We start from the raw sequence: 26,791 nt of genomic DNA on the forward strand, positions 1-26,791 counted from the left end.
ATACCATTTACCCTGTCATACTGACTGTGTGTCTGTCTGTCAACCTGTGCTTGTCATATATTACATTACATTGAGAGTATGTTTGTTTGCGTTTCTATTTATCGCAATCTCTGTTTGTCTGATTGTCTATTCAAGGAGTGTTTTTGTAAAACTTTATTTATCGTGACAAAAAGTATTTTTTATTGTAATAGAAAAAAAAAGTATGTTTGGTATGTATGTGCCAGGATTCTCATGTGTGCAATTTAATGAAATCCTAGTACAGGTATATGTATTTGTGTAGTTATTGCCCTTCACAAACTGCCTCTAACTCCTGGAGATCGCTCTGTGTTTATATGTGTTTATGTGTATTGAGCAGCACTGAGCAACAGCTAATTACCTTTAATAGTTTTCTCCTTTCAATAAAAGTAAAGTGTGTGAGCCCGGGGAAGGTATGCGAGTGATGTTAAATACTTATTATCCAGTGAAGTGGCTCAGCACACACTTCAAAGCAGGAAAGCCAAGGTGAGAGTAGTGGGAGTGGGGGACAAGCCATATGCAAAGTGTCAATGCATGTACACCCTATAGGCAAAGCATAGAGTGAGAGGTGGGCGGGGCTGCTCAATTACCCAAAGCTTCTCTAGAACTCCGCTGGTTACATTGTATCGGGGCAGCCCACGTGCACGGTCTGCATACATAGAAACCAGGAGCAGACACCCAGCTCTGCACTGAGGGGATTACAAACTTGGCTGGGAGGATAGCAGAGACTCACTGGCTGGGGAGGAGAACTTGGACCTTTCCCGATCCAGCCTTGGAAAGCTTTTCTTGCCTCCTGCTGTGACCCATCCTTCCATCCCATGCCATTCAGAATCCAGCAGCCCTGACCTGCATGGAGACACCACCATGCCCTGTGCCCAGCACTGCCCCTCATTGGGCGCAGAGCCTTCTTGAAGTAAGCGGCACTGGTGGCGGCAATCCCACCCACACGATTGGCTGGCATTGGGGCAAGTGCCTCTTGTCCCCTCCTGCAGGGGTGTGAGTTGGGGGGCCGTTTGAAGTAGCTGTGCATGTGTAAAAGGATGACCCTGAGTGAATACTTGGTGCTAATGGCACAATCCTGTTTGGGTTTCTTGGAGGAGTAGTGGCTTTTATAATGGGAGCATGAGACTTTCCTATGGGAACACGAAGTGACAGGTGAAGAATACCCCAAACGCCTCATCCTCTGGACATATATAGCACACACAGAGCTGTGAATCCTGAGACTTTCCCCGGGTGTTACTGGACAGGGGCTGGATCCTGTATCAGGGGATATACCCTCTCCCTCCCTCCAGATGCCTGTAACTGTCTCCTTATGTGCTCTTCATAACCAGTAGTGGAAATGACAGCAAGTCCAGCTTACATAGCCGTGGAGGTGATCATTGCTGTGCTGTCCATCGTGGGGAACGTGTTAGTGTGTTGGGCAGTGGCCATCAACAGCACTCTGAAGAATGCCACCAACTACTTCTTGGTGTCGCTGGCAGTGGCTGATATAGCGGTGGGGCTCCTTGCCATTCCTTTTGCAATCACCATCAGCATCGGTTTCAAAACCGATTTCCACAGCTGCCTGTTCTTTGCCTGCTTTGTGCTGGTGCTCACCCAGAGCTCTATCTTTAGTCTCTTGGCTGTAGCCATTGACAGATACCTAGCCATCAAGATACCTCTCAGGTAAGGAGATACAGTGCTGCACATTTAAATGTCTATTCTGTCTGTGGGAAAATAAGATTCACTCCTGCTAGAGTGCATTTGTTATATCTGGGTATATAACTTTCTAACGTGAAATAAGTAACATGTGGCAATCTTGTTTATGATGAGGACTACAGTTCTAATTATCCCTATAGCGGATGATAAGAGCTGTAGTCTGTGTTTTCTCAACCATGGTAGAGACATTAGTATCCTATTTAGTTCCATTCCATGACCTCTTCTGCCTTGTCCTTCACCCTCAGCACTAATTCCTGTTTGATGTGACTGATAGTAATGCAAAAGTAGTAAAAGCGAACCATAGAATACACAGACAGACACACTGTATATACACACAGAGCAGTGCATTGTTATATTTGTATAAATAATCTTGATATATTGGGCTTTGCAGTCAGTAGAAGGTCTGCATAAATACTTCATGTTTTATGCACATTCAGACAGACCTCTGCTGAGGACATGCGGTAATTTTACACTGGGATCTTTTACTACATAGTCTGCTGTGTTGAAAAGGCTAAACTTGCAGAACTGGAAACAAATACCTGATTAATTAGACTTATATATATATATATATATATTCTGTGATAATTGGCCTACATTTTGCAAGTTAGTTCACAACTCACTACAACCTGCTGTTTAGTGGAAACACCCCAATATCTTGTAAAGTTATTAAAACGCAATTGAACGTGACACGTGGTTGCCAAACACTTACAGTTGTCTAGCTAATAGGATAATAGAATATCACATTAGCCAAAGTCAGGACATTGATTGTGATATTGAAGTTGTACAGGCATAGAAAACGAGAAAATGCTCACACCCATCACACTACCCAGAATGGAAATGAGTGGGAGTTTTTTTTTTTTTTGTAATTGGGGGGGGGGGGGGTGTTTTTTTTTTTGTTTTGTTTTTTTTAATATATCTGAACAAATAGTTGCTTACTTGGTACAATATAACACATTCTAAAAAATAAAGTAAATACACCAGTTGGTTTGTCATGATGACCTTTACCATCCGTTTACAACGGATGAATGATCTGTTATTGCACTCCAAAAAATCTTTTTTTTTTTCAATTAATGGTAAGGTAACATTTACTATTACTATGACATAGTAGGCTTTCCCAATGTTCACATTAAACAAATTCCAAGGAGATTTCACTATTTAATATTTTGACGAATATGTATAATAACTAGAATAATCAAAAATCACTGGCATGGAAAATGTAATTTTATGGCCTTAAGAACACAGCACCACTTGATGATTTATGTTGGTGCCGGATTTATTACATCCCATTTCAGAGATGTATTTAAAATTTTCATATCAGTGTAGCTACATGTATATTAATGCCTGAGTGTCACTTTTTTATTTTATTTTTTTTCAAGTTATTTTCTTTTACAAAACAATTTAAACCCAGGTGTTTTCAAGTCATAGTAATGTTACATATTTCCTGTGACGGTTAATAAATTTTTGTAATTGATCAAATTAAACATCAACTCGTGGGTGACTCATCATTTAAGTAAGCAATAGTCTATCAGACATAGAGGCTAGGTTTTCTGGCAGTAGGGGTTATTCAATAAACCTCTCAAAGGACAGAGAAGCTTACTGTCAGCTGACTGATAAATCAGCCTGGAAGGATTCACATATTTGAACAATATAGGTTTTCCAAATGGACTTTAGTGCCCAAAATAAATGTTGGTTTTAGGAATTCCTCAGTTGGACAAGATGACATTTTTGTTAGCACAAGTGGATCTATAATAGTGCTAATAAGTGTTTTACCAGGAAACATACATTGTAATTCTATCACGTTTTCAAGTTTGTCCTTATTGACCTCTGATATATGAAATGTTACATTGCCCATCCTGGAATTAGCCCTGCAAACATGAAGTCTGAACATGTTCTACAGTCAATTCATCAATCACTTGAGAAATCTTACCGAACCTGTCACCGCTCATTGACTGACTGATTCATGTGCGCTTCTTTGAGTAAACCCTTGAAATCTGTGCTACCGACTAAGGAGATCATCTGTCTCCTTTAACTGGTTATAACTGATGGTTATAAAGAATACACGATTCAAAGTACCTTTGATTGTAAATTAAAGCTGCATAACCTTTTTAAAAACACACCTGGATAATGTAGGCAGCAGATTCCACTTGATTTGGAGCTTTTTCTTGAAATCTAGGGTTTAATTCATTTAAGAGCAATGAGATGTAAAACCAGTTGATTTGGAAAAATTCGCCAACAAGGCCAATTTTTGCAGCTTGCCTATTTTGGCCTATATTCCTAAGTATTTTTTAAAAATGTTATTTACTACAATATGTTGTTTAGTAAATGAACATCTAACAATTAAAGGGGTACTCTAAGCACCATGACCAGTACTCACCATATAATGCCTGCAGCCCAGTGCTCCTTTAATGTATGCAGTCAGGGTTAGATAGTTAATTTCTGTATGGCCAGTAACTGTTCTAGTCTCAAAGATCATTTCAGTCATTCTTTGATTTCCTTGATAGTAAATTCTTATTTAACAGGAGTTTTAGTCATATTTTGTCTATCAATGTGGCATACTGCTTGCAATAAGCTTTGAGCTTTATATAAATGTTACTTTTGTTTGTTTCTAGAATTGCTGGTTACACACAGTAAGTTTATTTGAATGTGCTTCTGTAAGAGTTTTGTGAGTTTAATAATTAAACATTAAATACTGAAAAAAGAGACAAGTAATGTATATTCTGCATAGTACTATTATTATTTTAGATTTTACAATCCTCTCTACGATTAAAAACAGAGAAGTCATGCAAACATGTCTGCCAGATACAACATAATGTTCTGGATTTTCAGGATAAAGGCAGGGTACAAGTTTGCCTCTCTCCATTCATTACATAGGGATTGTTGACGGGGGCCATACAAATTTGTAGTCCTGTGTTCCCGGTCAGTCCAACGCCTGGTCCCTAAGAAGCCACCTAGGGTTGAGTTATGGCTAAGCCTGCTCACTTCGTCATGTTTTTATGCAGTAAATGAAAAGTTCTATCCTGTGATACGTATAATTCATATGCTGCAGAAAAAATCAATCATGCAGGATCCCAGCGTAATTGAGTTGTTGTTGTATCCTGCAGCACATGAATGCTACTTACTGTAGGTAAGCACTTTTTATGTGCTGTCCATCAGCATGAAGACACCGTAGGGGCCCAGGAAAAGATGATTGATCTGGCAACCTTAAGTGCAAAAGAAAACCTGATGTCCTTTTGAAACCTGTTATGTTTAGAAACAATTGGATGTGCAGATTATTAAGCCATCGCCAGGGTGTAAAATATCATACCACTTAATGGACTAATCCCTGGCTGCTTGTGTTTGGAAGTCTTACAAATCACAGGATAATTAAATATGTGTGGATTTCTGATTAAGATGTAATTTATCGTAATCCTCAGTATAAATGATAGCAACGTGTTTAAAGCTTTTCTTTTCATATCAATTAATGAGCATCAATAAAAGGGAAAATCTTGTTTCTTAGCTCAATTGCCTATGGGATAAAGAAAATGGATCAAGCTCGAGATTTGGCAATTAAGACAATCTTATTAGTTCTCACAGAAAACATCCTTCTCAATCGCCTGCAATTATATGTTCTTATTTTGCTAAATCTATGGGGTCTACTCACTAAATAGCAGCTTGTATTGAAACATTTTTACAACATTTTGACCAAAATAGCAGACAAAATAAATTCTATCATTTCCTCCCCCCCTCTCCCTCCAAAATTTTAGCCCAAATTGTATAAATTAAAAACAAGTTTGTGCAGGTAACAATCTGTATTTTCAAGGTAGAGAGTGACATTTGGCCTGTAGCCCTTTGTCACTGAAAATGACAATCAACTTTGAGATGCAGGTATATTTATTGAGGATGGAATGCCCCCAAATTGTTGCTCATTGATGCTCTCCAAAAAACTAAGATTCTGCTTGTGAATCCAGGGTCACCTCCGCTGTGTTTTTGTATAATTTTTTTGCTTGTGTGTAGAATTGGAGAGGTAAAATAATGTATATTATAAATAAATGTAAGCTCATTGAGCAGGGCCCGGCCCCTCCACCTCTCTGTTTCTGTACGTCCAGTTGTCTGGTTACAATTAAATGTCTGTTAGTCCACCTATTGTACAGCGCTACGGAATCTGATGGCGCTATATAAATAATAAAATAATAATAATAGTAATAAATGGTTACACTTAATATATAATATCACTGGCAGTATTTTGATTGACAGTTTTCCATTTCTATAAATTCACAATGCTTTATTGTAACTTGTTTTATATTGAGATCTAAATGACAGCAGAAAGTTTGTGTTGGTTTGTTAAAAGAAGTTAGTGAAAGTAGAATGCAGTGGGCATTCTGGTGGGGAGTGGGTGGGAGAGGGTGAAGGTGAAGCCCCTAAAGTCTGGAAGCCCAGCGGAGGTAAATGTTTTTTATTTGCATCCACTGCATTATGCATTACAGTAAACACTGTAATAGCTTTTATCAGAATGAAGGAACAAGAAGCTGTCACTTTTCTGACATTTTCCCCCACGTGTGGGGTTGTTAGTGTTGTCTTTCAGCCCCCACCTTTGAACAGTTACATTACAGAGTTTGACACATTGTTGACTCTGTAGGACTTGGGTTTAACTTGAGTGAATTAAGTAGGGCAGTCAGTGTTCTACAAATAATGAATTTGCTAGAATCCGCTCAAAACCAAGTTCAATCAGTCTATACTACTTCTGCTCCAAGTTTTTACTATCTACCCAGCAGCCCCTTCTAAAGTGCAAGTGATCAGACCATTAACCCCCTAAGGACACATGACATGTGTGACATGTCATGATTCCCTTTTATTCCAGAAGTTTGGTCCTTAAGGGGTTAAACCTGCACTCCCTGCAAGAGAATTCTAGACAATTGGAGCAGGCAAACATATTACTTTCCTGTAACATTCACAGCAGCACAGCAGGTAATATGATGAATGCACATTGGAAGTTTCACATCAAGTAAAATACCTGCACATATACCCATTGTACAGCGCTACGGAATTTGCTGTCGTTATATAAATAATAAAATAATAATTTATAAAATGCTAGTGCCCCACAGCTTATGAAAAGGACTTCTGCACCGAGCCGATCAAAACAAGGTGTGAATTCTATAATTAGTACAGCAGTTTCATTTATGGCTTTTTCATGCATGAAACTGCTACCAAGTGCTGGACTTCATATCCCCAAGTTTTGCTTGGCAGATCACGTTAAAATTGTGAACTCAAAGAAGACCTTCAGTGTTATTCACTAAAGTGAGAATTCATAGTTACATAGTTACATATAGTTACATAGCTGAAAAGAGACATGCGTCCATCAAGTTCAGCCTTTCTCACATATGCTTTTGCTGTTGATCCAAAAAAAAAGGCAAAAAACCTAGTCTGAAGTGCTTCCAATTTTGCAACAAACTGTCTCCTTAGATCAAGCAGCTATTACCCCACTAATTAGAAATGATATCCCTGTATATTATGTTTTTGCAAGTATTTGTCCAATTGCAGTTTAAACATCTGTTCAAAAGTGAATTTTACAGTTTAGGCCAAAGTAGCTGAGCTGAAAGCATCTATTTTTGCCTTAAATTTGAAATTCACTTTGAATTCACACTGCATTCTCACATTAGTGAATAACCCTGTTTGACTGATAAGGCGGAGTGGGAAATCTAAAAATGAAGCAACGTATAGTCAAGTGTGGGTGCTTTATGAAATACAAATAATAATTTAATTGAAATACTCTAGCAAAATCAGCGCTTCCAAATACCATAAATCAGGGGTGCCCAAAAGGTAGATCTCCAGATGTTGTAGAACTACAGTTCCCTTGATGATTTGCATGCCTTTAGAATGACAGAGCATCGTCATTTTACAACATCTGGGGATCTACCTTTTGGACACCCCTGTTCTAAAGCATTCTAAAGGCATATAAAGCATCATGGGAGTTGTAGTTTTAAAGCATGTACTGTCTACCTTTTGGGCACCCCTGCCATAAATAATAAATACATAGTGGCATCTTATACTGATAAAGATATTAACCGTCATGGAGAGACTTGTTTTGAATAATTTTGGCGTGGTAAGTGCACAGGCAGCTGCAGTCACAGCTGCAAGTCTTCATTTTATACCTGCCTGTACTGTCATTTCTGACGCAATTCAGTTAATTTAAACACACTATCAGTGGTTTGCCTGGTTTGAATTAGTAATGCTCCAAAAAGGATGTATCTTATATAGCACAACATTATTAGTTTAACACTCAACACCCATGTTTACGGGTAAAGACGTTATCTTTATAAGTTAACGTTAGCAGTTTGACCTTCTTGTGATGATTAAAAGTTGATAATTTTTTATACATGTGTGGCACCAAATATGTTCACGTGAAATAATTTGCATATTTGATATATATATATACACATATATAAAAAGGACAGCCCATCCTGGCGTCGTCCCCCATCTCCTTTAAGGCCTATACTTTTAAAACGAAAAAAGCTCTAGCTATTGAATTTAACACATTTGGGCTTTTTATTTTATATGGAAAGCTTTCTTCAGATGTGAAACCTCACAGTAAATCCAAGGCTTCCATTGTAATTCAACAGTGTCTGAATGTTCGTTATATAAAAGAATCTATTAGCTTCATAAAGAGTTCCATTCTTGTTTTTCCATGAATGGAGCTAGAAGTGGCTCTCTCATAGACATCTATGTGGGAGTCTGTCTGAAATAGTTTGAGATTAGTAAGGTGTGCACACTCCATACAAGCTCTTGTATCGGCATAGCTAGCCACCCTCAGACAATACATAGTGTGGTTGTTGAACTTATATCTGTAATGATTTTTGGAAATTGCACTAGTTATAAGTAACAGTGCTCATGAAGACAGGACGTGTCGCTACTTACATCATAACTTATGCAAGGAGCACAGAGTGTCATGTGAATTATTTTGCTGATTCCTTAATATGCCTTGACTCTATTGCTATAACAGTTTCTTTGTTTCTGCTGGCAAATCAACCAGGAAACACTTTTGTTCTTTATATACAGTGAATTCTATTCAAAAGTGGTGAAAATGCTGAATGCAAAGGCAACGGGACATAGTTACCAGGCTACATATACATTACTATTATAGTGATGATGAAAGGGAATGTTGGATTAGACTCCTGAGATTTCTATGACAACCTTTATTGTTACAAATGCAAGTGGAGAGTGGTTATTTGTCTTTCTGGCATATTACACTCCATCAATAATATCACAGTGTTGTACAATGTTCACAAACATCCATGATGAAAGAGTTTCCAAGCTGTTGGTAGAATTAAAATTTGTGCCCATACATTTTTCTCTCCTGGATTACATGGGTGGGCAGGCATGCTGGACTGATCTCATATGAAGAATTTGAGTGTCTAAGACAGGACTAGGCAACTTTCACACTTCAAATTTTGTGAACTATATCTTGCCAGAAACTTTGCCAGCTTTGTGGCTGTTCGAGCGTTATAGGAGGTGTAGTCCACAACAATGGGAGTGCCGAAGGTTGCCTACCCCTGATCGAGCAGCAGATATTTATAACTAGTTATTCAACATATGACCACCGGAGGCATTTTAAACCAAATGAATCCATATTTTGAATCAAAAATGTTACGGTTAGTTTTTATAACAGGGTGTAACTGCATCCTTATGAACACAGTGACAATACAGTGTCCCTAAAAAAATGGCAGCTTTTTAATTGTAGACGCAAGGATTTTAGGCAAAATTACTAACCTGGCTGAATCGTTTTTAATGCCTTTTGTGAGTTTACGGTTCCATCCCATCTGATGATTAGGGTTTACTCAGTAAATAAAGAATTGTGAAATTGGCAAGAGTATTGCAAGTATTAAGCCAAAATGGATGAACTGGAACAATTCTCTTTTTGTAAATTATTATTAATATTTATAAAGCGCCCACAAATTCTGAAGTACTGTACAATGGGTGGACTAAAAGACACGTATTTATAACCAGACGAGTTAGACACACAGGGATAGAAGGATTGAGAGCCCCGCTCAAAGGTTTATTACGATTTTTAGGAAACCAAATAAAAGATAAAAGTGTAAAATTGGCAGACGGACTACAGAAATTTACAGGACACAAGTCCCTGCAGTAGAGCATGACAATTGGTCTCACAGGACCACATACAAAACAACGTTCCATAACAAAGATGAAATGTACAGTGTTTGAAAAAAGTGTGCGTGGCGAAAGAGTCATCATACAATATCATTTAGTATAATCAGATCAGATATGGAAAACCCACTGTAAGTGTAACCTGGAAAGCAACTGACTCTAGTACCCTGTAAGTATTAAGTAAACTCAATAGAAGAGTGCAGGAAATGAGAGAAGAGAACAAAATGAATAGTCACAATAGAACAGTGAGATTCACAAACACCTAGTCTCATTTGCAATCAGAACCTCACGTGGCTCCCACTGCAAACTCCACATCTTTATTCACCAGTAAACACAAGTGGCAAAGGAAGTTCAACACCATATCATTCCTTGTCCTCCGTACTTTTCGCATCACAGTATACCTGCCAGTGTGTGAGACACAATTGGGTTCCCTTAGGTGCCCTATGTCCATATCCATCCATCAGATCCAGCTCCATGGTATTGTAGGAGCGGGATAGGTCAGGCGGTCCATAAGCATGCGTGGGTGGGGGGAGTATTGTGAATGGTATTGTGTTGTTGCCACTTTAAAAAAAACCTAAAAACGTAATCTTCCTCAGAGAAGTACAGTCCCCTACTGGTCATGTGGTTGTTGTCAAGAAGGTGTGTTCCCCTGTAGGGTAGAACTGGAAAAAGTCTCAAACTCTGCAATTTTTTCCACATCAGCTCTCGACAATTTCTATTGTAGTGAACAAACTCCAATTGAGTTGTAGGTTGTTTTTTTGTTTATTTTTTCCCAGATATTAGAGGCCTAACATTTGCAATACTTTTGTTAGTTCTCCAGAATTTCTACTTTAATGAATAAACACCTTATTGTATTGGACTTAGCTGATCAGTGTGCATTGATATTGTATGGGTCCTGTGTGCACTTAGCTTGTCTGAATCTTGTAAAACACTTAAAGGGATTCTCCAGTGCCAGAAAAACTAGCCCGTCTTCCTGGCACTAGAGTATCCTGGAGTACCCCCCCCTTCAGCCACTTACCTGAATCCAGTGCCGATGTCCCTCAGCGCTGGGACAGGCTCCGCCAACGCGGTGGACGTCAGCGGGGAGACCTAATGCGCATGCGCGGTAATGGCCTTAGACCTCCCCATAGAATAATGCTTTCCTATGGGGTTTCCAACTGGGGAGGAATTAACCCTGCAAGTTAATTTTTGCCGTTTATAAAAACTGCAATAACTACACTTGCAGGGTTAAGGGTGATGGGAGTTGGCACCCAGACCACAATGGGCTGAAGTAGTCTGGGTGCCTAGAGTGTCCCTTTAACTGGAGGAGGGACCTTTCCTGTGTCTGCGTTTAGACTATGGTTGCCAAATCCAACATGTTTCCTTCAAAACATATCACTTACTGATAGCCAGTGCATGAAAGTGGTGTTGTGTAATATGTCTAATTCAAAGGTTGCGTGTGAGTAACGATGTCCGTAATCACAGAGAAACCATGCAGTATATACAGTCTCATACATACCAGATGTCCCTATTTTGGTCCCAAATATCTCTGTCCCTCTTTTCTATCCTATCCTTTCTATCCTACTGGAGCTCCATATTGTTGGTGTGTCTGAGTGTATAACAGAGCCCCACAGCAATGATACAGTAATGTGTCTTTAAACTACAATAAATGTGTTTTAATTTAAAATCAGTCTATGTTAATGAGGCACCTTGTTCTTGTTCTAAATTACATTTTATTGCCATAAATTATTAGTAAAGTACCTAAAAGTTCTCAGAACAGCCCCACCCCTGGCGACACCCCATTCACACCCCCAAAATTAATCATACGATTTTAACTTGGTCCTGGGCAAACCTTTGTCTGCGTCCCGTCACCAATCTATTTGATACAAACTTGTGGCAGAGTATTAATTTTAAAGTTACGAGAACTTATATAATTTACTCTTCCAAGCAAACAGTGAGATTACTGGCATTTGTTTTAATAACATCACATGGTTGGAGTTTTACTAGTAAATTAATGCCATTGGGATGTTCAACTGTTTGCTGGCTGTCCCGAGTTTCCCTCAGGGGATCTACTTGGCACATGTTTTGTGAAATGCCGCAGGAAGCTCCCTGCTGAGTACTGACTAGGCCCAATCTCCACTCTGCCAATACTGAGCATATTGGTTTTATTTATCCTTTTTTAAGAGCAGAGAAGAATCGTGGTGCCTGGAATCTGGACTCGCCTTTCTTTACTGAAGGGAGCAAGAAATGTGTTTAAATCCAGTCTCACAATTCCAACTAATTTCAACAAAATTGTCCAATCTATTTTATATATTCCTTATGCTTGTCCATTTGTGTTAAAACATTAAGTGTGTATTTTACAATTTTGGATGCATAAGAACATTGATTTAGCACACACAACATTTATAATGTTTGATCTGTTTCAATTATATTTCATTAAGCATAAAAATATCATCATTCTATATTTATTATGTTTCATTGCAAATGCCTGGAATTTAGTATACAGCATGCAGCGTAATGATAGCAAAATATTGTCGTGCATTATTCAGCGATCTCTTGCTAAAGAAACAAATAATGTCATTTCACTTAATAAATATCTGTAAAACTTGCTGTACATCATTTATTAGGCGCCTTTTTAACACAGAAAAAAGACTCAGAACTAGGCTAAATGCTGTGAACGGAATGGGAATTACTGGAGGTAAGAGTGATGTGTGTGGATATAAATCCTTCATGACACCACTTTATATTTTTTTAATTCAGTGTTTGGAAACATTAAAAATCACTTTAGCTGCTGAAGAACATGTTACTCATCAAAGATGAAGTTAAGCACTTCTTCACTACTATAAAACCAAAAAACATGAATTCTAAAATTCCATTTTATGTTACAGAGGTAGACTGTTAGTACGATTGATTATGAGCGCTTGCCAAAACCGACCATATGGTGTCTTTACCCCATCTCCCAATCTCATCTTTACATGCCCACTGCCCAGTTGTCTGAGCTATCAGGTGCATTGATATATTCAACCTGTATTTCAACGTATTTATTATTGAGAGTGCCCGTGAAAGGTTATCCCTCATCTATAAAAAGAGCAGAATAGTTGAATAACAGACTCACAGATATTCCCCCTCTATAAAGGTTATTGAATGGATAAATTATTAGACAAGTTACCAATAAAGTTATTTTATATTCTGTTCACAAACTAGCTGCATTGATGTACCACGCATCCTTTTCAATCTTGAGAGTTTAACAATTTGATACAAATCATACAGATAGCCATGTGAGAATTGTGTCTACACAGAGACTTTGTATGGCCAGCATGAAGGTGAAGTCATACAAAAAAAAAATAAAATAAAAATTCTTGCAATATATGCAAATATTTACATTTACTAGAACAGCATGCAAAAATTGACTGGCAGTGTAAAATGTGATTCTATCTTGATATTTATTATAGTTTTTCTCTGTACCTTGAAGATACCGTATTTTATAGATAGCACAACATAATTTTATAACTGTGAGATTGTGCAGATACCAACATGCTATGTATTGCATGGAAATCTCTCTACCCTGGGGGCTATACTGTACTCCCCCTACACTGTTTTGCCTTATTGAGAATCCATAAGTAGAAATCAAGATTAATCAGGATAAGTACACAACACATCTACGAAATGATGTATTCTGGTTTTGTGCTGCCTCTCCCCTTTCTACAGTCACTTCCTGTTACAAACCAACACGCTCTTTGCCTAACAGACACACACCTTCACTGATGCATACACTGACATACACTCACTGACAGATACACAGTCATTGTCACACACACTGTTTAACCAACATACACACTCACTGACAAACATTAACTGAAACACGCATTCACTGACAGATACACAAACACACTCACTGACAAGACACATGCACACATTTACTGACAGACACAATCACTCACTCACTGACAGACGCACACTCACTCAGTGTCAAACACTCACTCACTGACAGACACTCACTCACTGACACATGTACACTCGCTAACAGACCTACACATTAACTGACAGATACACACTCTCACACGCATACACACACTGACAGACAGGCACATTCACTAACAGACATACTAACACTCACCAACAGGCACACAAACTAACACACTCTCACTAACAGACACACACTAACACTCTCACTAACAGACATACTAACACTCACCAACAGGCACACACACTTTCACTATCAGACAAACACTAACAGACAAACACTAACACTCTCACTAACAGACACACTTACAAACACACACACTAACACACTCACAATTTTTTTTATTTATTATTTGCTTACATTTTGGTGGCTTCTTCCATGGGGTCCAGTGGGGCTGCTGCTGGCTTGGCTGGCAGGCATGCGGGTGGGCAGTCAGGCTCATAGTGGAGACAACGAGGGAGCAATGATCCTCCTGTTCTGCTCCCTCGCGTGTCTCTTAGTGCTGGAGTTGGAGTGACGTCATATTCCGGCTCCGGCATCAGTGCAGTGCGCGCGAGGGAGCTGAGCAGTGAAGAGCTCAGAGTGTTCCATCGGCTGAGATGGCCACCCGGCCAGCTCCTGAGCCCCCGCAGGAGAAGAGGCTGGCAAGGCATTTGCCAGAGCGTTTGAGGGGGCAGCTTTTTTTGCCGCCCTTGTAAGTGCCGCCCAAGGCAAATGCCTTGTCAACCTTGCGGTAAATACACTGCTGCATCTAAGGCAAATAAAGATCTTTAAAAAATGTCACCACAGCATTATTTATTTATTTATTTGTATATTTTAAAAATATCTGATGGAACAATATCTCCGTCTGTCTTGGTGATACTTTGCTACCTCTGGAAGAAGGATTACATGGAATAGAGACCTTTGTCTGAGACTTTATTAATTTCCTCTCTTATTTAGATAGATCAGTTTATTATTGGCAGATCAGAATGTCAAAGTGACCAATTGCTAGATGGTAACATTAGGATGCCAACTGCTTTTAGAAGATTGAAGATATTTTGATTTTGCTGTCCTTTTTTCATATATTATATTGTATGAGAATGATCTATAGGATGTCAGTAGACACCTTTTGATGCACATAGTTTATCTTATAAACTTAAAAATATATAGTGCTTTACTATTAAAACTACATCTAAAATAGCCAAGAAGAAAGTCTCCAACTCAGTTCTGTGCTTCCAATTACGTTATTATGGCCTAAATTTTAAAAGTATATTTTTATTTGTAACTCCATAGGTCTTTCATTGTTTGTATACAGATCTAAATATAAGTGATTATATTATTTTCTTGTCTTAACAAGCCACAGTAATGCTTTTAAATCACATACTAGTCCTTCCATTTGTGTGCACTGATATATATAATTTATGGAGTCGATCAGAAACCTTAATACCTCATTTTAAGTCGGTATGAAGTACAGAAGTGAGTGATCTGGTACGTCATGTTCTTTCTACCACAAAATGGTTTAAGACAGTGAGGAAGATGTGTAGTGTAAGCACTGTTAGTTGTTTTATGTGTCAGTTATTTTGTGCTTACACAATGGTTTGAGATCAGATGTACAAACTTTCATTCTCAGTTGGCCCTCACGCTTTACATAGTGCAAACCCTTTAATTTCCATTTCATAAATACACCATTCATTGGGATTTGTACTAACTAGGCCTTTTTAATGCAGGGCTTCAATTAAATTATCTCATTAGAACTCAAATCAAGTCGATATTTAAGAAAAATATGAAACTATGATAGAATAGCAAGAAAAACAGTTAACATGGAGTCTCAAGTATCATCAAGAGTGCGGAACAGGGTCCACTGAAGAAAACAGTTGTCCATCCTGAGATGCCTAAACAGAAGTAGGGGAGATTAGGCTACTATGAGAGCAGCCGTTTAAATCTATGACTTGATTGTTGTGCACCATAAGAGATAAAATTACAAAGTAAGTTTGGTTGGACACCTACTATACTTACCAGCAGTGGTGTATTCTGGTTTTGTGCTGCACACACTCGCCAATAGACACACACTCTCACTAACAGACACAGACACACTAACACACTCATCAACCGACACACACACACGAACAGACACACACACACTCTCACCAAAAGACACACTCGAACACACTCACTAACAGACATACACACTCTCACTGACACACACGCTTTGACAGACATACATGCACACTCTTTGACAGACACACACACTCTCACTAACAGACACACAAACACACTCACCAACAGACACACTAACACACTCACCAACAGACACACTAACACACTCACATTTCATTTCAATCCACCCAGCTTCCATACCTACGCTGGAGTTCTGGAGTGGATTCTCCATTTCCCTGTGGTCCAGTGGGGCTGGCAGCAGTGCAGTGGGCTGGTGCTGAGTGGTGGCAGGCAGCATGGGAGTTCTGATCTGCTCAGCTCCCTCGCGCGCCTCTCAGTGATGCCCGAATGACGTCATGCTCCGGCATCACTGAAGTGCGCGCGAGGGAGCCGAGCAGGGAGAGCTCAGGGGACAGCACCAGCAGACTGGAGTAGAGGTAAGATTTTACTACATTTAGGTGGATAAGGGTGTGCAGGGGGGTTATATTGAGGTTTTTTACACTATAGGATCAGGAATACATGTTTGTGCTCCTGATGCTATAGTGGTCCTACAACCCTGGCAGTGTTGGCCTAAATGGTGCCTAGGGCTCTATAACATTAGGAATACATATTTGTATTCCTAGCGCTGTAGTGTTCCTTTTAACAATAAACATACATAAATGCTGTATTACCAGCAAACTATAAAAGCGTGCATGTTCCAGTTTGTAAGAGTTAGTTTAATGCTGTTCCTTGGGAAGGAAATGAGGCTGTGATTGTACCATGCGTATTCCGTCTGGCTGATTACCCTGTAAATGGACAGCTTAATTGGTAGTTAATGTAACAAAGTGAGCATTTGCACTTCAAATCGCACAACTCATACAGATTCCCTTAACTTCAAAATAAAATATGATATGTCGTCTTGATTACTGTGTATAATTAGCACATTCAGTTGTTACAGTGAGGAAACACCTTTTCTAACTCTTTAAGTACCAACGAGCCATTGCTTACTTACAATGTGGATTTAAATTTAAACTTACTAAGAGGCTCAATACCGATGTTCATTTGCTACATAATGTGCTTTAAGCTGATATAACATCAACAAATGTGTGATTCATTATCAGCGAAGTGAGTTATTCACTAAAGTGAGAATTGTAGTTAATTCAAATTTGCGGCTAAAATAGGCCAAACTGGATACATTCTCCACATCTGCTATGTTTCCAGTTTAGCGATCAGGGCTTTAGATTTGAATTCACCTTGAAGTTCTCGACAATTCTCTTCTTAGTAACTAACTATATCAGTTTTCCAATGCAAAACTATCTAGTTACGGAGTATTTTTCTTGCACAAAACAGACAGCAGATGATTAGACTATAGCTCCCAGAATGCTCTCCAACCACATGATTGAGAGAAAATATATCAATCCCTTATACCTACTTACATTATTAGTGCCTAATATATGCATGTACTTGTGGTTCTAAAGTGGTAACAAGAGTAGGAGAAGATTCCATTCATTGGAGGCTAAACATATGGTACTGTTCTGTGGAAAGTAGTGTAACCACCTCATTGTTGATGGAGAGATAAGGAAATGGAGCGGGGGGGGGGGGGGGGGGGAGAGAGAGGGAGATGGAGCTGAGAGAGGAAGAGGTAGAGGCTACATGTAATGGCATCAGGGCATCACGGTCTCTATCAGGAAGGTACAGCCCATAATATATTAAGTGGACCAGCCATGCTTTGGGGTCCGCAAGGGGCCCTGTAATGCTAAGTGGTCTGGTTGGGCACTGGACCATAATGGGGAATCTGGTGATGCCACAGACCCCTAGCAAGGTACAGCCTCTCCAGGACGCACTGGTAGGAAGTGATGTCCAATCTATTCCTACTAGTGCTCAGAGGAGACCATGCAGGAAGACAGAAATCAAAGCACCCTGAGTACAGCCTGCAGTCAGTACCACAGGGCAAAAGGTAGGAAAAGAATAGGGTGACTAAAACATTTTAAATATTTGTGTGTGTCTCTGTCAATGCTTATGTATGTGTTTCAGTCAGTGTGTGAGTCTGTTAGTGCTTGTGTACGTGGGCGTGTGTATGTTTGCCAGTGAATGTGTCAGTGTGTCTGGCATTGAGAATCGCTGTGTGAGTGTATGTCTGTCTGGCAGTTTGTACCTGAGTTTGTGCGTGTAACATGTCTGGAATGTATATGTGTGTGTTGGTGGGGGCTCAGCGATTGTGTTTGTAATGGACCATAAGTGTTATGATGGCAGCCCTGCAGGATGAACTGAGAGTCGAGGCAGCAGGTGGGGAGTGTTCCACTGGTTGTAAACTGTGCCACATGCAGAGGGTAAACAGGAAGGAGTCCCCACCACTAGACATCAGGGACCTTGGCCAGTTAATTTTATCACGAGCATTTTTTTTTTTTTATGGGTCTCAGTTGGGGCCTCATGTTCAAGTTTCGCCTCGCAAAGTTTAGAGCCGTCTCCGTATATCTTATTTGATGATCTTTTGCTGTGATTTATGCTCTATAAATATACTTAAGATCTTCTAAGCAATTCCTGTAATATTGAGTTGAAGAGCCTGTGGCATTTTTACATGATACAATTACTTTACAAATAAATGACAGATGTGTCACTCTGCATGAAAGTCAGCAAGGCACTTCTTTGAACTAAAAACCATAAACTTTTATTTCTTTTAATAGTTTTTTTTTCTTTTTTATGCCAGACAAAATGTTGCACATACAATTTAAATTAATATGGAGTGATATTAATATACTTTTAATTGTAACCAAAGGCAGACACATTGTCTTCATTGTTTCTTCTATCATAGTTTGGTTCTTTGCACAATAAAATAGCCTCCAGACAGATCGATAGAACAAGTCCAGCAGGGAATGCATTTCTTTTAATTGCCCGTATATTAAACGATAATGTGTTCGGCAGGCAGTGTCGTTAACCCTCAGTAGTTGAATAAAAGTAGTAGGCATGGCTGTAAGCAGGACAGTAGAAATGGCTGAGAGGCAATAGACATGCACAGATATTTTGTGATTACTACATTTTATGTTATGTGATCAACCTCATAATTACAGTTAGGTCCACAATGGTTCTGAAATGAAACAACCAAAATGTAATTGAAGTGAAGACTTTCAACTTTAATTCAAGGGGTTGAACAAAAATATTATATGAAATGTTTAGAAATTGCAACCATGTTTATACATGGCCCCCCTTATATCAGGGGCTCAAATGTACTTGGATAAATTAACACAATCATAAATAAAATGTACATTTTGAACACTTTGTCGAGAATCCTCTGCAGGCAATGACTGCTTGAAATCTGGAACGCATGGACATCACCAAACGTTGCATTTCCTCCTTTGTGATGCCAGGCCTTTACTGCAGCCATCTTCAGTTGTTGTTTGTTCATGGGTCTTTCTGCTTTAGGTTTTTCTTCAGCAAGTAAAATGCATGCTTGATAAGGTTATTGACTCAGGCATTGCAGAATATTCCACTTGTTTGCCTTAAAAAACAACAACAACTGCTGAGTTGCTTTCACAGTATGTTTTGGCTCATTGTCCATCTGTAAAGTGAAGCGCCGTCCAATCAACTTTGCAGAATTTGGCTGAATCCTAGCAGACATGACATCCCTGTAAACTTCAGAATTCATTCGGCTGCTTCTGTCACATCAAGAAAAACTAGTGGCCCAGTGCCATTGGAAGCCATTCATGCCCATGCCATCACACTGCCCTGTTTTTACAGATGATGTGGTATCAGGTGCTGTTCCAAGCCTTCTCCACACTTTTTTCTACACATCATTCAGGTACAGGTTGTGTTTACATTGCTGGTTAGCGACACCTCTAGGGTTAGCGACACCTCTAGTGACAGTCACTCACACGACCACTAGAAGTGCTTCCTAGTCCAGTGCTGCACAGTGTGCAGAACTGGCGTTGAGCATCTCCACGCTCTGCATGGAGACTCTGAACGTTCCCCATGGAGATGCATGCGCAATATCAACCCAAATTTGGGTTGGATGAGATCATCAGGATTTGCCGATCTCAGCTATGGAAGCGGAGCTAGCTGCAGCAAGATTGGCGTGGGAGAAAAGGTGAGAAAAATCACCTTTAACCCCTTAAGGACACATGACGTGTGTGACACGTCATGATTCCCTTTTATTCCAGAAGTTTGGTCCTTAAGGGGTTAAACTCAATATTGAGTGGGCCGGTGACCTAAGCAGCCACTTCAGCACTATAGTGTCAGGACAGGAATACATGTTCCCAAAAGTGTTGTACATGTGTAAAAACAATACTCCCTAGCTCACTAGCCTCCTGAACTTTCTTCTACAGAAGAAACAAATGTGTGGAAAAACTCCTGACATAGAAAATAGTCATTGTGTTTTCCTTTCCATCCAGTATTGAAAGTTCAATGAGGTAATCCTCCAATTGCTTAGCAACAGGGTAATCTATTCATTCTTGACCAGAGTGGTGGCAACAGCTGCTGAGGTGATGCTGTTCAAAAGGTGACAAACCATGTGGCTTGCAGGACTTATGTATGTTTCTGCTTTAACAGATAAACATTTAGGATCTCTTATTAATAGCATAATACAGAGTCAATGTGTATGGTATAAGTTAAAGTTTTGCTCTGAAATAGGGACAGTTAAGGATTCCTTTAAAGGGACTCTATAGTCACCATATAAAAGCAAGAAAGACAGGTCCCCCAGCCTTCCTTCTTGCTTTTATATGTACTTTCATTTATTAAAAATAAATTATGAGGTGTTTTTATATTAAAAACTTACCTCCGTTCCAGCGCCGAGCTCCCCGCTAGGCCGCGCCCCCTTTTTCGTCAAAATGACGAAATCGCGGGGCCCAATGGGACGGCTTCGCGCTGCACCAATCGCGTTCTTCATAGAGCGGCATTGAATGCCGCCCTATGAAGAACCTGAGCGCTTTACCGCGCATGTGCGCGGAATGCGCGTTCGCGAGCTGAGCTGTCTGACTGACCTACTGTCCCCCCCCGGCCCCCACCCCTGTGCGGCGGGTGGGGGCCCTAAAATTATCAATAAGGGGGGGGACCTACTGTACCCCCCCCGGCCCCCACCCCTGTGCGGCGGGTGGGGGCCCTAAAATTATCAATATGGGGGGGGACCTACTGTACCCCCCCCGGCCCCCACCCCTGTGCGGCGGGTGGGGGCCCTAAAATTATCAATGAGGGGGGGGACTTACTGCCCCCCCCCGGCCCCCACCCCTGTGCGGCGGGTGGGGGCCCTAAAATTATCAATGAGGGGGGGGACTTACTGCCCCCCTCCGGCCCCCACCCCTGAGCGGCGGGTGGGGGCCCTACAATTATATATAAGGGGGGGACCTACTGTCCCCCCCGGCCCCCACCCCTGTGCGGCGGGTGGGGGCCCTAAAATGATCAATGAGGGGGGGACCTACTGTCCTCCCCCGGCCCCCACCCCTGAGCGGTGGGTGGGGGCCCTACAATTATCAATGAGGGGGGGGGACTGTCCCCCCCCCGGCCCCCACCCCTGTGCGGCGGGTGGGGGCCCTAAAATTATCAATGAGGGGGGGGACTTACTGCCCCCCCCCGGCCCCCACCCCTGAGCGGCGGGTGGGGGCCCTAAAATGATCAATGAGGGGGGGACCTAATGTCCCCCCCCGGCCCCCACCCCTGAGCGGCGGGTGGGGGCCCTACAATTATCAATAAGGGGGGGACCTACTGTCCCCCCCGGCCCCCACCCCTGTGCGGCGGGTGGGGGCCCTAAAATGATCAATGAGGGGGGGACCTACTGTCCCCCCCCCGGCCCCCACCCCTGAGCGGCGGGTGGGGGCCCTACAATTATCAATGAGGGGGGGGGACTTACTGTCCCCCCCCCCGGCCCCCACCCCTGAGCGGCGGGTGGGGGCCCTAAAATTATCAATAAAGGGGGGACCTATTGTCCCCCCCGGCCCCCACCCCTGAGCGGTGGGTGGGGGCCCTAAATACAAAGGGGGGGGGGACCCTAGTTAACCCTCCCCCCCCCAAAAAAAAATATCTCCCTACCTACCCCCCTCACCCTAAAAATAATGAGGGGGGACCATTAACTAAAAACCTGTAAAAAAAGAAAAAATGAGATAAAATCAACTTACCATTCGATGTTTTCTTTCTTCTAAAATCTTCTTTCTTCAGCCCCAAAAAAGGCCAAATAAAAATCCATAATAACCGACGGAATAAAAAAAAAAAAAAAAAAAACGAGCGCAAAAAATAATAATCCATCTTCACCCATGGAGGGCTCCGCGCAGACTGAGCTCCGCAGGGCGGGGGAAGGCTTATAAAGCCTTGCCCCGCCCTGCAATTATGCTAAGAACACTCTGATTGGCGGGTTTAAGCCAATCAGAGTGCTCTTTGTCATTTTACAAGCGTGGGAAAGTTCTTTGGAATTTTCCCACGCTTGTAAAATGACACAGAGCACTGTGATTGGATGGATTTAAAGCCATCCAATCACAGTGCTCTGTGTCATTTTACAAGCGTGGGAAAGTTCTTTGGAATTTTCCCACGCTTGTAAAATGACACAGAGCACTGTGATTGGATGGATTTCAAGCCATCCAATCACAGTGCTCTGTGTCATTTTACAAGCGTGGGAAAGTTCTTTGGAATTTTCCCACGCTTGTAAAATGACACAGAGCACTGTGATTGGATGGATTTCAAGCCATCCAATCACAGTGCTCTTTGTCATTTTACAAGCGTGGGAAAGTTCTTTGGAATTTTCCCACGCTTGTAAAATGACACAGAGCACTGTGATTGGATGGCTTGAAATCCATCCAATCACAGTGCTCTGTGTCATTTTACAAGCGTGGGAAAATTCCAAAGAACTTTCCCACGCTTGTAAAATGACAAAGAGCACTGTGATTGGATGGATTTCAAGCCATCCAATCACAGTGCTCTTTGTCATTTTACAAGCGTGGGAAAGTTCTTTGGAATTTTCCCACGCTTGTAAAATGACAAAGAGCACTCTGATTGGCTTAAACCCACCAATCAGAGTGTTCTTAGCCTAATTGCAGGGCGGGGCAAGGCTTTATAAGCCTTCCCCCGCCCTGCGGAGCTCAGTCTGCGCGGAGCCCTCCATGGGTGAAGATGGATTATTTTTTTTGCGCTCGGGTTTTTTTTTTTTTTTTTTATTCCGTCGGTTATTATGGATTTTTATTTGGCCTTTTTTGGGGCTGAAGAAAGAAGATTTTAGAAGAAAGAAAACATCGAATGGTAAGTTGTTTTTATCTTATTTTTTTTTTCTTTACAGGTTTTTAGTTAAAGGGTCCCCCCTCATTATTTTTAGGGTGAGGGGGGTAGGTAGGGAGATAAGTTTTTTTGGGGGGAGGGGGGGTGGGGGGGAGAGGGTTAACTAGGGTCCCCACCCCCTTTGTATTTAGGGCCCCCACCCACCGCTCAGGGGTGGGGGCCGGGGGGGGACAATAGGTCCCCCCCTATTGATAATTTTAGGGCCCCCACCCACCGCTCAGGGGTGGGGGCCGGGGGGGGACAGTAGGTCCCCTCCCTATTGTGAATTTTAGGGCCCCCACCCACCGCTCAGGGGTGGGGGCCGGGGGGGGACAGTAGGTCCCCCCCTTATTTTTTATTTTAGGGCCCCCACCCGCCGCACAGGGGTGGGGGCCGGGGGGGGGACAGTAGCCCCCCCCCCTTATTGTGAATTTTAGGGCCCCCACCCGCCGCACAGGGGTGGGGGCCGGGGGGGGACAGTAGGTCCCCTCCCTATTGTGAATTTTAGGGCCCCCACCCGCCGCACAGGGGTGGGGGCCGGGGGGGGGCAGTATGTCCCCTCCTTATTTTTTATTTTAAGGCCCCCACCCACCGCACAGGGGTGGGGGCCGGGGGGGGACAATAGGTCCCCCCTTATTGATTATTTTAGGGCCCCCACCCGCCGCACAGGGGTGGGGGCCGGGGGGGGAGGAGAGTAGGTCCCCCCCCCCCCTTCAACCACTATTGTGGCCGGACAGCATCCCTGTGGGTTCGGGCTGAAGCCACGCCCACAGCAGTGCTGACAGGCTGTCAGCACACAAAGCGCGTTCACAGTGCTTTGTGTGCTGATAGCCCGTCTGATGCATTCACCCAGAATGCATCGGACGAGAGGCCTTTTTAGGGCCTCTGAAGTCGGAAGTCCCTCTGGTGGCCGTCTGATTGACTGCAACAAGAGGTGTTCCAAGCTTCTAATGTAAACACTGCATTTTCTCAGAAAATACAGTGCTTACAAGAAAAAGGCTCCGGGTAGCTGTAGCACTCACCTAAACAACCTCATTAAGCTGAAGTTGTTCAGGTGACTATAGTGTCCCTTTAATCAATTGTAATCAATGAATGAGACTTGAAATCTCAAATTCTCGCCTACTAGATGGAACTAAAAGTTATTCACCACCACAAATACAAGCAAACATTTTGTTTTTGTTATTCACAATTTGTCAATTAGGCTATCAGTAGGTGTCCGAATGAAGGGGTGTATAAGTGTGTGCGTGGAGGCTTCCTCACCAAGGCTCATAATACTGAGAAATTTGTAAGCCATCATGTATGTGTCAGGGTACCTGCTGTCTCTACCTCTGTGGAGGTGAGACACTTGGACGTTCTTCCTCGCAAAAGGGTTGAATCACTCGTTCCTCGCGGTTCCCTCGGTCGTTTACACGCCGGCCGCGAGGGATCCACTTCCTTTTATGACGCGGCGTTCAGTAGCCGACGTCATGACGACAACCCAACCCGATCTGTCAATCAAGCCCCAAGCACGAATGAGGATTCGTCGGGGGCGTGATTACCTGTTTAGAATCAGGGTATAAAAGAGGGCTTTCTACGTTTGTTCATTGCCCTGTCGTGGTTCTAGCTTGTCTAGTCACTCAGTGCTCTTGTATTCTGTTAGTTTCTTTGGTTTTGACCCGGCTTGTCTGTTCTACCTCGTTTACCTCTATTACCCTTTGACTCGGCTTGTCTCTCGTTTACCTGCTCTCTCGTTCCCTCGACCTCGGCTTGTCTCTAGACCATTCTTTACTACTACTTACGTTAGTCCGGCCATTCTAAGGTCCGGTATACGTACCCTGTACCTGTTTGTACTCTGCGTGTTGGATCCCTGTCCCGATCCTGACATTACGACAGGGCCATGGATCCTGCAGGTACAAACACTCAGGTTGGTTCTTCCGATTCTAGATTTGATGCCATGGATTACAGAATAGACCAGATGGCTCTAGCGCTGCAAGCTTTATTATCTCGATCTAGTAATCCACCGGAGGAGATGCGAGCTACGTCCATCCCCCCTGTAAGTTCAGGTCTAGAAGTAGCCACTGTAGGTGCTTCTTCCCGTATTACACCTCCTGTACGTTATGGTGGTTCTCCGGAGAAGTGCCGTGGTTTCTTAAACCAAATTGGTATTCATTTTGAATTACAACCCCGCTCTTACCCTACAGATAGGGCAAAGGTTGGATTCATTATCACACTCCTCATTGATAAGGCTCTGAGATGGGCCAATCCTCTGTGGGAGAATGAGAATCCGTTAGTCTATAATTATAATGCCTTTGTCGCTGCTTTTAGAAGAACTTTTGACCCTCCAGGTAGAAAGGTCAATGCAGCTAGATTACTATTGCGCCTTAGACAAGATAACCAAACCCTTGTGGATTATGCACTAGAGTTCAGGTCTTTGGCGGCAGAAGTTAAGTGGAATTAGTTAGTAAACGGATTATCTGATGTAATCCTAGACGAGGTGGCTACTAGAGAGCTCCCTGAAAATTTGGAGGATTTAATTTCTTTTATTTTTCGTATTGACGAACGTTTAAGAGAGAGACAGAACACTCGTGATAATATTCGTAGACCTTCCTTTAAACTAGCGCCTTTATTTCAAAGTCCTCAAACCACTATCCCAGTTTTTTCTGAACCTATGCAAATAGGCAATACTCGCCTCTCAGAAGAGGAGAGACAGTACAGAAGAAAGGAGGGATTGTGTATGTATTGTGGAGTAAGAGGGCACCTTCGCCTAAATTGTCCTAATCGTCCGGGAAACGCTCGCACCTAAGTTTCTCTAGAGGACAGGCCTTGGGTGTTTCTATTTTGTCCTCTATACACAATTATAAAGATCACAGGCTTCTACTACCGGTTTCTTTAGCATGGGAGAAGGGAGTAATAAAGACTATGGCATTGATAGACTCCGGAGCTGCTGAGAGCTTTATCGACCAAGTTTTTGTTTCTAAACACTCTATCCCATCTCAACTAAGAGATACTCCCTTGGCCGTTGAGGCCATAGATGGTAGACCATTATCTGAACCTATGATTTCTCATGAGACTATACCTGTTATTTTGACTGTTGGTATCTTACACGAGGAGGATATATCCCTTATGCTTATCTCTTCCCCTTCTGTTCCTATAGTTCTGGGGTATCCATGGTTAAAGAAACATAACCCTATTATTGATTGGGAGCTAGGGGAGATAACTTCATGGGGTCAGGGTTGCCAGGACAGGTGTTTACAGAAAGTCTCACCACTTTGCGTAGGTAATACACCGGTTAACTCCACCCAGTCTACAGATTTACAAATACCGTCTCGATACATAGATTTAAAGGCAGTCTTTGACAAGAAGAATGCTGATACTTTACCTCCACACAGGTCCTTTGATTGCAAGATTAATCTCCTACCTGGTACTATGCCTCCGAGGGGCAATGTATATCCTTTATCCACTAAGGAGAACTTAGTCTTAGAGGAGTATATCCGTGAGAATCTAGACAAGGGATTCATTAGGAGATCATCCTCGCCTGCCAGGGCCGGTTTTTTTTTTTTGTGAATAAAAAGGATGGCACGTTAAGGCCTTGCATTGATTACCGAGGTTTGAATAAAATAACTATCAGAAATGCATACCCAATTCCCTTGATTACTGAGCTCTTTGATCGTTTAA

At 41.9% G+C, this 26,791-nt stretch overlaps 1 protein-coding gene across 1 annotated transcript in view; it reads left to right on the plus strand.

The window, feature by feature from the left end:
- The first annotated feature begins 651 nt into the window (after positions 1-651).
- ADORA2B (adenosine A2b receptor) overlaps positions 652-26,791 on the plus strand; it is a 69,032-nt gene continuing 42,892 nt past the window's right edge. The window contains exon 1 of the mRNA XM_063450045.1: positions 652-1,680. Within this exon, the coding sequence (XP_063306115.1) occupies positions 1,355-1,680 (326 nt within the window). The 5' untranslated portion in view covers positions 652-1,354. The remainder of the gene's footprint in view (positions 1,681-26,791) is intronic.

Source organism: Pelobates fuscus, chromosome 1 (assembly GCF_036172605.1).
Source record: "Pelobates fuscus isolate aPelFus1 chromosome 1, aPelFus1.pri, whole genome shotgun sequence".
Lineage (NCBI taxonomy): Eukaryota > Metazoa > Chordata > Amphibia > Anura > Pelobatidae > Pelobates > Pelobates fuscus.